General features: G+C 46.7%; 2 protein-coding genes across 3 annotated transcripts; both read left to right on the top strand.

Annotated features, from left to right (window-relative positions):
• Positions 1 to 235: 235 nt before the first annotated feature.
• Positions 236 to 2,561, top strand: LOC105532507 (melanoma-associated antigen B4). The gene has a single exon (XM_011970686.1). The coding sequence runs from the start codon at positions 506 to 508 to the stop codon at positions 1,547 to 1,549; it is 1,044 nt and encodes a 347-aa protein (XP_011826076.1). The 5' UTR covers positions 236 to 505; the 3' UTR covers positions 1,550 to 2,561.
• On the top strand, positions 2,105 to 10,662 carry LOC105532506 (melanoma-associated antigen B1). Of its 2 annotated transcripts, none has more exons than XM_011970684.1 (3): positions 2,105 to 2,176; positions 4,660 to 4,762; positions 9,063 to 10,662. In XM_011970684.1, exon 3 carries the CDS (start codon positions 9,123 to 9,125, stop codon positions 10,161 to 10,163), a length of 1,041 nt encoding a protein of 346 aa, XP_011826074.1. In that variant the 5' UTR covers positions 2,105 to 2,176; positions 4,660 to 4,762; positions 9,063 to 9,122; the 3' UTR covers positions 10,164 to 10,662. The 2 variants fall into 2 exon arrangements, with proteins under 2 accessions (XP_011826074.1, XP_011826075.1); XM_011970685.1 differs by having other exon boundaries at positions 2,128 to 2,176; positions 4,660 to 4,751.
• Positions 10,663 to 12,534: the final 1,872 nt, after the last annotated feature.

The following is a 12,534-nucleotide window of genomic DNA, read 5'->3' on the forward strand; positions in this document are numbered from 1 at the left end:
AATCTGGGACCTAAAGAGAGAGTACTAAATGCTTCTAGGCAGGGGTGGTGGGTTGAGGGGCCCCTGGACTTCGTTCATTTGGGTCCCAGAAAACTAAAGAGTCAATTGCACAACACCAATAGAGGGAGGCTCAGGCCCTGCCAAGAGCTGACATGATAATTTTAAAGGTAATCAGAGTGGATCCTCTCCAAGCTTGAACACAGAGATCCCAACTGCGAGGCTTGTTGTCACCCAGTCAGCCCCCAGGCAGGGTTGGCAAGCTGCAGCCTAAGGCACATTGTAACTTCCTCAGCTGAGTTCTCAGGGGACAGAATGACTAAGAACAATAGCCCAGTGAATACTTAGAGCAGTGTTCTCAAGGAATCCTGCAGAGGCGGCTTCTGAAAAGCCAAGGTAGTAGCTGCCTGCTGAAGGTGTTCTCAGGATTTCATTCGCTTTTCTCCAGGAACCACATCACCTGCCCTTCTGCCTACACTCCTGCCTGCTGTGCCTAACCACAGCCATCATGCCTCGGGGTCAGAAGAGTAAGCTTCGTGCCCGTGAGAAACGCCAGCGGACCCGTGCTCAGACCCAGGATCTCAAGGTTGGTCAGGCTACTGCAGCAGAGAAAGAAGAGTCTCCTTCCTCTTCCTCATCTGTTTTGGGGGATACTCCCTCCAGCTCCCTTGCTTTGGGCATTCCCCAGAAGCCTCAGAGAGAGCCACGCACCACCCCTGCTGCTGCAGCTATGTCAGGCACTGGACCTGATGAAGGTGAAGACAGCCAAGATGAGGAAAATGCAAGTTCCTCCCAGGCCTCAACATCCACTGAGAGATCACTCAAAGATCCTCTAACCAGGAAGACGAAGATGTTGGTGCAGTTCCTGCTGTACAAGTATAAAATGAAAGAGCCCACTACAAAGGCAGAAATGCTGAAGATCATCAGCAAAAAGTACAAGGAGCACTTCCCTGAGATCTTCAGGAAAGTCTCTCAGCGCACAGAGCTGGTCTTTGGCCTTGCCTTGAAGGAGGTCAATCCCACCACTCACTCCTACATCCTTGTCAGCATGCTAGGCCCCACCAATGATGGAAACCAGAGCAGTGCCTGGAGCCTTCCGAGAAACGGGCTTCTGATGCCTCTACTGAGTGTGATCTTCTTAAACGGCAACTGTGCCGGTGAAGAGGAAATCTGGGAATTCCTGAATATGTTGGGGATCTATGATGGAAAGAGGCACCTTATCTTTGGGGAACCCCGAAAGCTCATCACCCAAGATCTGGTGCAGGAAAAATATCTGGAATACCAACAGGTGCCCAACAGTGATCCCCCACGCTATCAATTCCTGTGGGGTCCAAGAGCTTATGCAGAAACCAGCAAGATGAAAGTCCTGGAGTTTTTGGCCAAGGTGAATGACACCACCCCCAATAACTTCCCACTCCTTTATGAAGAGGCTTTGAGAGATGAAGAAGAGAGAACCGGAGCCCGGCCCAGAGTTGCAGCCAGGCGTGGCACTACGGCCGTGACTAGTACGTATTCCAGGGCCACATCCAGCAGCTCTTCCCACCCCATGTGAGATCTAAGGCAAATTGTTCATTTTGTGGTTGAAAGACCTGTTGCTTTCTCTGTTCCTGTGATGCATGAATAACTTGTTGATTTATCTCTTTGTTGTATTTTCTAGTGATGTTTCTTAAAATAGAAAGTTTATTTAGATTCAGAATATAAGTTTAGAAATGGCATGCATCACACACTTATTGCTGTTTATCAGGTTGGTTTAGTGATAAGAATTTTGTTTTTGAAATACAAATAGAAAATCCTGAAATCATTTTTGTGATACAGAGCAAAATAACATGGCATGGGAGTAAGGTTATCCTTAGAAATTTATAATAACTTCACAGTAAAATAGGTAGAATCTGAAGATAGAATGAGAAGAAAAGTAAAAGTTGCTTTATTCATGGTTTGTCTTACTCCGTTCAGTCTTTTTTTGTTCATAAATTTAAAAGTTACATACCTGGTTTGCTTAGATTATTCAAGAATGTGGAGGCCTGGGCCAAGGTCAATGACAGTGTCCCCATTGTCTTCCCTCCATTCAGAGAAGACTTGGAGAGATGAGGGAGAGAGAGCCAGAGATAGTGTTGCAACTGGGTCTGGCATGTTTCAGTGTGGTGTCCAGCAGTGTCTCCCACTCCTTGTGAAGTCTGAGGTATATTCTTTACTTTTGATTAAGAAAACGCTTAACCTTCTAATTAATGGAGGGCCAAAGGGGAGTTGGTGGGAACACTATATATAACATATTTGTATGTAAAATGATTTATCTTTTCTTTTTCCTGCTTTTCAGTGTTCTTTTTTTAAATTGTAGATTTATTTAGTTTCAGAATCTAAGTTTGTGAAAGGCATGAATCACTCATTTATTAAAATATAACAGGTTGAAGAGCGAGAATTTTTGCATTATGTAAAACAATTTAAAAATCTTTTAAGTCTTTTCCTGTGATCTAGAACAAGATAATATGGAATTGGAATATGAAATTTGTGAAAAGGAAATTACCTTGCAATAAAGTTGGTGGGACCATGAAGTAGAGAAAAAAAAAAGTAAAATGTGGTCAATTCTTGCTTTGTTTTGTTCTTTTTAGTTTTTCTTTGTAAAACTGAAGTATATGTACCCGGATTGGCTTAGCTTTTTCAGGAATGTGGGGGAAATTAAATAGCAATACATTTGACTTCCTGGTCACTTACACTTTAATCGTCCAAATATTAATTGAGCAGCTGTTCTTTGGAGGGCTCCTGGCTAGTACCGGATAAACTAAAAAACCAAAAAACAAACAAACAACAAAAAACCCCCAATCCCTGCCCATAGAATTTTAGAATCCAACAGCAGCTATCATATAATGAAGGTGATGAGATACTCCCTAAGACCTAAAGACAGGTGAAAAGAGGGGATAAGAAAGAAGGTGGGGGTGTTTCCAGCAGTGGAATCTAGTGTAAATGTCCTAAGCAAGGTAATCGAGACTTTGGGAAACCGACCATACTGCAATAGGAGGTAATTTTATGTCCCGGCCTAGTGCCTAGATGGGGTGCACTGAGCAGGGGTCACACACTCAAATGGTGGATCTCAGTCTTCAGAGATGGAGACTGGAATGAAAAATTGCCTTTAACAGTTACTTTGAGATTATGGAAAAACCAGAGGGAATCTTTGCCTAGAAGCAGGGATTGAAAGTGGCCGGTGCTCTTGTCCCAGTGCAAGTGAAGTGAATCCAGTACACAAACTGGGTGTTTTATGCACGTAGTCCCCAGAGTGTTTCTGAGAAATAAAGGTGATACTCCTTTAAGACTGGAAACTCATAAGCCACTGGGCTAATACTCTGCTATCAGCTGGGCAGCCAGAACCCATTCCATTAAAACGAATTTTTTTCCTTTCATGTGTGTTTGCAAATTCTAAGGGAGATCTAGATTTTTGATGGTGGTAAAATGAATGAAAATAAGTGGTTTGGATGAAAGGCAGAGTTGGTCTTTGAACCAAACCCTAGAAGGTTTGAGTTGCTTTCAGATGAGAAAGACAACTCCACACTCAAAATATGATTTAATACGGAAAAGTTATTTAGAGTTTCTTTGTAAGTTGCGTTTTGGACTGATTTGTTGTTCCATGTGTTAGACAGTTGTATATTCTTTGTTATCTCTTGGACTTGAAAAAAATCAGCAGGGTGGATGATTTCTTCTGTACTTGAAATAATCACAGTAATAACAAGCATTGTTTAAAGTCTCAATGCACACCAGGGCTTTGCACACTTTCACCACATTCCACCAGTCTTACAAGACAAGGCTTATCAAGCCCATTTCACAGATGCAGAGCCCGAGGCTCATAGAGTTTGGTAATGTGCCCAAGTTCACACAGCTAGTAAGTGATAAGGCTGGAACCAGACTGCTGGTCTGAATTCCTCTAGAGTTCACACTGTTCCACTCCTCCCAAACTGAAGCTTACTGTGAATTGCTTAATTCATTTTCTTCTACAACCCCAAAGTGTGTCTCAGGTAAGAAAGAAGAGGTCTCTGTACCCCAAACACTGGATTGAAATACATAACCAGAGCAAGAAGAATACCACAATAATTGACAGACGTGAGTTACAGAGAAAAAGAAACAATACTCGGTGACAATATGATCACCGACAGAAGCAAAATTAGATAGCTTCGAAAGATCAAAAGATTACAAAAATCATCTGGCTGCACCTTTTCTGTAGAAAGTAAATCTTTTAGAACTATCCTTTGGTTGGTGAAGTGAAGAAATAGATCAGCATGTTTTTTTCCCTGAGAGCACAACATCTGTCCGAGGCTCTCCACCTTCCGTTTCAGTTTCCTAGTGTCACATCACTTCTGGGACAGGGACCTCTTCTCTGCAAGGTTTGCAAAGAGGAAACTGGTCAAATTTTTGCAGGGATGTGACACTTCCCTGGAAGAGTTTGATCAAGAGACAGAAGCCTAAATGAGAACACTCATGAATGAATAGTGGGGAGAAACCACTCCAAAATGTAAGGCTTCATCCAGCCCCTCAGGAGAGTGAACTCAGTTCAGTAGACAGAGGAGTCCCAGGTTCTGATACATGTAAAGGCAAGGAGCATAAAAGAAGATTGATGGAAGGACCCAGCCAAAACTGTGGGGTTCTATGGAGTCCTTTCCTTACTATCTGTTATTGCAGGTTGCAAAAGGACTGTGATCATGAGGATCATCCAGAATTCCAACTCGAAATTCTCAGAAAACAGGACCTTGATGTGAGAGGAGCAGGTTCAGGTAAACAAAGGGTAAGTTACAGGTTTGCTCACTTGTCAAGATGAGGACCTGAATGTGAACTAAGGATAGCACCCACACGGCCTCACAAAGTCCCCTCTGCTGTCAGCCCTAGGAAGCCTTGGCGGAGATGGCAGGCTGATTTCTGCCTGGAAAGTCTCAGGGACATGACAGGTTCCGTCTAATTGGGGCAGCCTCAGTTTTACAGAAGGAAGAGGCCGAGACCCTAACAAGAATCAACGTAGGACTCTTAAGTGTTAAGAGGGGACTCCACCAGCAGACGAGTCCCCAGAATTCATCCCCTGTTTTGAGGCATCACACACAGCTATCCACCTAAGATGCCTCTCATTTCCGCCTGGAAGGTCTCAGGGAGGATGGGGAGCATGGGGCCGGAAGGGAGTCACTTCAGTTCTGCCCGGAGAGGAAACCAGAGTCAGATGAGGACTCTGACAGCTGATGAGAAGACCTCTCCCCAAAAAGGGACTTTCACAGAGCCCTGCTGCTGCTGTCAGGCCTGTGAGGCCCAGGCAGGGATGGCCTGTGTGGCTCGCTAAGATTTCCATCTTGGGGGCTGAGGGAGGTGGGGGTATCGTTTGGAAGCTGGCGGATTTGGGTCAGAAGGCGGAGTCATCCCAGGCTGCTAGATGAGCAGGGGTGAGGACCCCTAGTGGGGACGTAGGGAGCAGCAACGCTAGAACAGTTACGTCCAGTAGCATTCTACCCCTTCCGTCAGCCCTGAGGCCACGGGCTGCCGGATGTGGCTCATCCTGACTTCCGCTTTGAAGGCGAGGACGCGAGCGCGGGAGCGAGCGAGCGTAAGGGCGCAGTGTCTGCCTGGCGGATTTGGGTCAAGAGGTGGAAGTTGTCCCAGGCTGCTAGATACTAAGGTGAGGAACCCTAGTGGGGACGAAGGGACCAGCGACGCTAGAACAGTGTCCTAGCGTCCTGCCTCTGTCGTCAGTCCTCAGAGACTCTTGCCGTCAGCCCTCAGAGGCCCTGGGCTGCTGGATGTGGCTCATCCTCACTTCCACTTTGAAGGCGAGGACCCGAGCGAGCGTAAGGGGTGCCGCGTCCGGTCAGCCGAGGGTGAATTCTCAGGACTGGTTGGGAGTCAAGGTGAGGACCCTGAGTGTAAATTGAAGAGACCACACCCACCCGTAACAAAGAGGGCCCCACTAAGTCCCGCTTCTCCATTTGGTCCTGGGAGGCCTCAGGTAACCGGATGGGTAGCACCCTGACTGTCTCTTCAGTGACTCAGGGAGATGAGGGCTTTGGCCTAAGTCTTACAGACTCAGGTCAATAGAGGGAGGAGTCCTAAACCCTACTAGGAATCAGGGACAAAGTCCTGTGTGATAACTGAGGGAGTCACAGACTCCAGAACAGTGGGGTCCAAAAGCCCCGCTCCTGGGCTGTGCGTGGTGACTCACGCCTGTAATCCCAGCACTTTGGGAGGCCGAGGCGGGTGGATCACGAGGTCAGGAGATCAAGACCATCGTGGCTAACATGGTGAAACTCCGTCTCTACTAAAAATACAAAAAATTATTGGGGCATGGTGGTGGGTGCCTGTAGTCCCAGCTACTTGGGAGGCTGAGGCAGGAGAATGGCGTGAACCCGGTAGGCGGAGCTTGCAGTGAGCTGAGATTGCGCCACTGCACCCCAGCCTGGGCGACAGAGCGAGACTCCATCTCAAAAAAAAAAAAAAAAAAAAAAAAAGTCCCGCTCTGTAGGGAGCGCTTGTTGGCAGGAGAGCCCTTAGTTCAACTCTAAGGATCTCTGTCTCAGGTCCCTGTCTCTTATACACATCTGGCGACAGAGCGAGACTCCATCAAAAAAAAAAAAAAAAAAAAAGTCCCGCTCCTGCTGTCGGCAGGCATGGGCCCCAGTCAGCCATGGTGGGATGTGGCCCACTATGACTGTAAACTTAGGTCCAAGAAGTATGAGAACTTTTGTCTACAGGGCATGGTCTCAGGACCAGTCCATGGGTGGAGTCCCAGAAAGAGTGACGAGTGTAGGTGGAGACACTGAGTGAGGAAATGGCGGCTACTCAATACACAAGTGAGATAGCTGCGCCTGATGCTGTCCCTGGGAATCCCAGGCCAGAGCTGGCAGGCTTAAGTACTCCCTGGCTTCTGCCTTCGTGGTCTTAGGGAGAGGAGGGCCTTGGTTTAAGACCTTGCTACCCCAGTTCAGTAGAGAGATAGGAGTCATATGCCAAGACAGGTGTTAAGGTACAGTTTCTGTATGAGGAATGAGGTAACCATGTAGTCCAGAACAGGCAGGAACACACAGTCTTACCTTGGCGTTCATTCCTGAGAAGGCAGGGTTAGAACTCTCAAGTTTAGATGCCCCTCATTTCCTTCAGGGGCTGTTTCAGGTACATAATGGCTTTGGTTTAACATGAAAGCCCTTATTTAGTACAGGGAGGAGGCCCAGTTCCTAAAAGATGGTGATACTGAGGGAGTGTGAGGGGATCCCCTCCAAGAAAGAGGTAACACACAAAGAGCCCTATCCCCACTGAGACCTGGGAGATCCAGGTATGGTGATATGATGAGTCTCACTCACTTCTTCCTAGAGCATCTCAGGGAAGTGAGGAACTTCATCAAAGGGGGCAGCCTTATGTTAGCAGCTAGAGGATTCCCGGGTAATTCCAGGAGTCAAGAAGAAGACCCTGAGAACTGGGGGGACCACTCATCCCATAACAGTGAAAGAAACACGGAATTCCTTCCTGATTTTCATCCTTGGGAGATGATGGACAGTTGTAGCCAGATGGGAAAAGTTTCACTTCTTCCTCAAGGAGTTGGGGGTGGGGGGCTTTGTATGACTGGATAGGCGTTAGATCAAGACAGAGAAGACACTGAAGGAGGAATGAGATGAGCATTGACCTAGAGAGTGGGGCTTCACCAAGTTCCACCCCCTCTCAGCTCTGGGAAACCCCAGGCAGAAGTAACCAGATGTGTCATCCCCTCAAGACTAGCCCTGGGTACTCAGAGAGGTGAAGGCTTTTGTTTGAGGTTGGAAGAATCAAGCGGGCTTAGAGAGGAGCTCAGACTTTGCTTGAGTGAAGGCTAAAGAGAACAACGACCCCAGAACAGTGGAGCCCCATAGAGGACGGGGTGACTGGATGTGATTCAGGCTTTCTTTCATCTTGGGACTCTGAGGCAATGAGAATCTTAATCTGATGTAAAGGGCCTCAGGTCAGTAGAGAGAGGATTTCCAGGTCGTGCCAGGACTCATAGAGAGGACTTGAGGGAACTCCCACCTCATCAGTGGGGATCCCTCAGAGTCACTCTGTATGTCATCCCTAGGAAGCCCTGAGCATAAATGTCAGAAGTGCCCCTAAATTCCTCTTCAGGAATAACGGAAATGAAGGTCTTAGTCGGATGGGTTAGCAGGAGGGGTAGGAGGCATTTTAGGTCCGCCCAGGAGTCAAACTGGAGACCTTGAGTGAGGACAATGAGTGGGACTACACATCGCAGGGCTTCAACCTGCCAGCCACAGCTTTGAGCCTCTGGAGAATATGGGCGATGTGACCAGATACAGCCACCCTCATTTCCTCTATTGGGTCTCAGGCAGATGTAGGCCTTACTATGAGTAAAGGTCCTCAGGTGTAGAGAGAACAGAGCCCTAGGCCCTTCTGGGAGTGAAAGTATGGATGTGGACTGAAGGTACCATTCCCCCAAGCCCCCAACCACCATCCCAAATAGAGGAAAAACAACGATGTTAGTCCTGTCTCTGCACTTAGCTCTCAAAGGCCTTCGCCAAGAGTTGCCAGGCTGAGACTTCTTTATTTCTTTGCAGTAGGTCTAAGGGAGGTGACAGCTTTGGTCTGAAGATGCAGCACCAGTTAGCAGAGGAGAGGTTCCCAGACCTTAGATATAGATGAGATGAGGACTCTGAATGAAGATTGAGGTCCAACTAGCTCAGGACAGAGAGTTCCACAGAACTGTCAGCACTGCCACCCCGCCCAGCCCCCGGCAAGGATGGTGGGCTGAAGCAGTGCCTCATTTTTTCTTTGGTGGATTCCAGAGAGCTTTGAAGTGTCAGCTTCAGAGCAGCACAGGAAGGAGGTCCCAGCCCCTTCCAAGAGTAGATATGAAGATCCTGTATATAAATTGAGAGGGCCCTTGAACACAGAGGTAGTCTACACTGCCAACCTCTGCTGTCACCCAGTCAGTCCCAGGCAGGATTGGCAACAAGAGCCTAGTGGGTTCTTAGAGCAGTGTCCTCAAAAAGCCAGCAGAAATGGCTCTCTAAAAGCCAAGGTGGTACCTCCCTACTGCAAGTGCTCACAGAATCTCATTCTCTCTCCTTCAGGCCCCACATCTCCTGCCCTTCTGCCCACACTCCTGCCTGTTTTGCCTGACCACAGCCATCATGCCTCGGGGTCATAAGAGTAAGCTCCGTGCTCGTGAGAAACGCCGCAAGGCACGAGAGGAGACCCAGAGTCTCAAGGCTGCTGAGGCCACTGCAGCAGAGAAAGAGGAGTGCCCCCCCTCTCCTGTTTTGGGGGATACTCCCGCAAGCTCCCCTGCTGCTAGCATGCCCCAGAAGCCTCAGGGAGCTTCACCCACCACCACTGCTGCTGCGGCTGTGTCATGCACCGAATCTGATGAAGGTGCCAAAAGCCAAGGTGAGGAAAATGCAAGTTCCTCCCAGGGCACAACATCCACTGAGAAGTCAGTCAAAGATCCTGTAGCCTGGGAAGCAGGAATGCTGATGCATTTCATGCTACATAAGTATAAAATGAGAGAGCCCATTATGAAGGCAGATATGCTGAAGTTTGTTGATGAAAAGTACAAGGATCACTTCCCTGAGATCCTCAATAGAGCCTCTCACCGCTTGGAGCTGGTCTTTGGCCTTGATTTGAAGGAAGACAACCCTAGTGGCCACACCTACACCCTCGTCAGCAAGCTAAACCTCACCAATGATGGAAACCTGAGCAATGATTGGGACTTTCCCAGGAATGGGCTTCTGATGCCTCTCCTGGGTGTGATCTTCTTAAATGGCAACTCTGCCACCGAGGAAGAGATCTGGAAATTCATGAATATGTTGGGAGCCTATGATGGAGAGGAGCACGTAATCTATGGGGAGCCCCGGAAGTTCATCACCCAAGATCTGGTGAAGGAAAAATATCTGAAGTACAAGCGGGTGCCCAACAGTCATCCCCCACGCTATCAATTCCTGTGGGGTCCAAGAGCCTACACTGAAACCACCAAGATGAAAGTCCTCGAGTTTCTGGCCAAGGTGAATGGTACCACTCCCCGTGACTTCCCATCCCATTATGAAGAGGCTTTGAGAGATGAGGAAGAGAGAGCCCGAGTCCGATCCAGTGTTAGAGCCAGGCGTCGCACTGGTGCCGCAACTTTTAGAGGGCGTTCTAGAGCCGCATTCAGCAACTCCTCCCAACCCATGTGAGAATTAAGGCAGATTGTTCACTTTGTTTTTGTGGCAAGATGCCAACCTTTTAAAGTAGAAGCCAAGATAGGGCTAGAGAGATCATAACATATATCTTCTTTGTGTTCCTGTTAAACATTAGTATCTTTCAAGTGTTTTTCTTTTAATAGAACGTTTATTTAGAGTTAGGATCTATGTCTATGAGCGACATGGATCACACATTTATTGGTGCCGCCAGCTTTAAGCATAAGAGTTTTGATATTCTGTAATACATTTTTGAAATCCTTGAATCTTTTTTGGGTTCAAGAAGAAGAAAGTATAGCTTTAGAATAGAGATTTTCTCAGAAATGTGTGAAAGAACCTCACACAACGTAATTGGAGTCTTAAAATAGAGGAAGAGTTAGCAAAGCATGTCAAGTTTTTGTTTTCTGCATTCATTCACTTTTGTTTTTGTAAAATCCAAAGATACATACCTGGTTGTCCTTAACCTTTTCAAGAATGCAGATAAAATAAATTGTAATAAATTATATTCTTTGTTCAGTGGCTCATTTATTCTCACCATAAATTGAGCATTTGCTCCTTGTAAGGCTCTGTGATAGTAGTGATTGTACTAAGTTAGAGAAGACCCTTCCCCTGCACACAGATTTTTAGTCTAAGGAGTTATTATTTAAGGAAGGTGGTGAGATACACTCCAACATGTACAGATTTTTTTAAAATAAAAAATTACTCCCTAGAAAAAGAAGTGAGGATGGTGGGAGAAGGTTCAGACAAGAGCAGTCAAGTGTTAATTTCCTTAGCCAAGGCACTTTGTGGTGTGGGACAATGCAAGTCCCTCATTGGGAGGTCATTTTAAGTTAGCTCCACAGTGAACTGGTTGAGGTGATAATCATAAGAAGGTGCCACACCCTCAGATCATGAGCCTTAAAGTTGAGAGATTAAGCTTGGAAAGGGAAACTGCCCTTAACAGTTACTTTGGGATTGTGGGTAAAGCAGAGAGAACCTGTGTCTAGGGTAGGAGTTGAAGAATACAGTGCTCTCATCCCAGGGCAGTCAAACACAGGGCACAAACTAGTTTTATGCACGTTGTCTCCAGAGAGGGTTTGAGAAATAAAGGTTACACTTCCTTGAGGTGAGATGCCAAGAAACCACTAAGCTAACACTCTTTTCCCTGAGCTTGTGCAGCCAGAGCCTACTCCATTAATTAGGTCTTCTTGTGTATAATTTGGCAAAACTCCAAGGTAGGGCTAGATCTCATTGGTGATGAAATAAGTGAAAATAAGAATTTTTTGTAGGAAGGGAATCTCAGAGGGAGGGGAGTTGTTGGTCCTTGACATAAACTCTATAAGCTTTGAGTTGAATTCTGATGAAGTCCCTGCTCCCGTATTAAATAACATACTCTCCCATGGGGAGAATTTACGTAGCGTTACTTGCTTAGCAGCATTTTGACTTATTTGGTTGTTTTTTAGAGTACTGCATGTTCTCTGACAATTCCTGGACAAAACAAAAATTTTCCAGAGATGAGAGCAGTTTTCTTGGTATGAATATAATCATAGTAATAACTGCCATTCATTAAAGAGCCAATATTTGCCAGTCACTTTGCCAGATGCCTTACATACATTTCATGTGTTCCACAATCCTACAAGATGGGGCTTATCAAATTAGGAGATGAAAAACTTGCAACATCCTCAAGTTCACATGGCTGGTAAGTGACAGGGCTGGGACAAAACCCCCAGTCTGAATGTTTCCAGAGCCCTCACTGTCCTGCTTCTCGCAATCTGAGGCCAAACTGTCTCTTAATTCTCACTCTTCCACAATATCTCTCAAATGATAACAAGTGCCCTGTGGCCAAACTACTAAAAGCAGGCCTTTCAGTGAAAGGAAAGGCAAAATGAGAAACAGAGTTTTGAACTATGGGGTTCATTGCCCTGGGGTTCTCCCGCCTCTAGCCCACAGGTTCCTCTAGAGCTGATTCTGCTCTGGGCCCAGCACATAAGTCTAGTCCAGTGCTTTCCCACATTACAGTGCCCTTCCCCGGGGTCTTCCTCAGTGTGCCCCCCTGTCCAAACTGGAACTGACCTGCTGGTCAGCTTCACTGTGTCTTTCTCTGCAGCCTGCACCTGCTCCCAGAGGAACAGCCCAGACTCACTTGCACTTTCCCTAACACAGAGGGTTCTAACTGCTTGGAGGTCCCACCCCTCACCACAGATGCCCTTTGACAGCAACAGCCCCTTTCGTGTAATTGTTCACTTCAAATAGTGAAGCCTAGACACCTCTTCATGTCTCTGGATGCTGCCACCACACTGTCAAAAGTGTTTTCAAATCTACTAGTGAGAAGAGTTTGATTTAGCACAGAATCTACTGTTTCTTGATTTATAACCCTGAGGCTAGAAAA

This window comes from Mandrillus leucophaeus, unplaced genomic scaffold (genome assembly GCF_000951045.1).
Source record: "Mandrillus leucophaeus isolate KB7577 unplaced genomic scaffold, Mleu.le_1.0 Scaffold964, whole genome shotgun sequence".
Taxonomy (NCBI): domain Eukaryota; kingdom Metazoa; phylum Chordata; class Mammalia; order Primates; family Cercopithecidae; genus Mandrillus; species Mandrillus leucophaeus.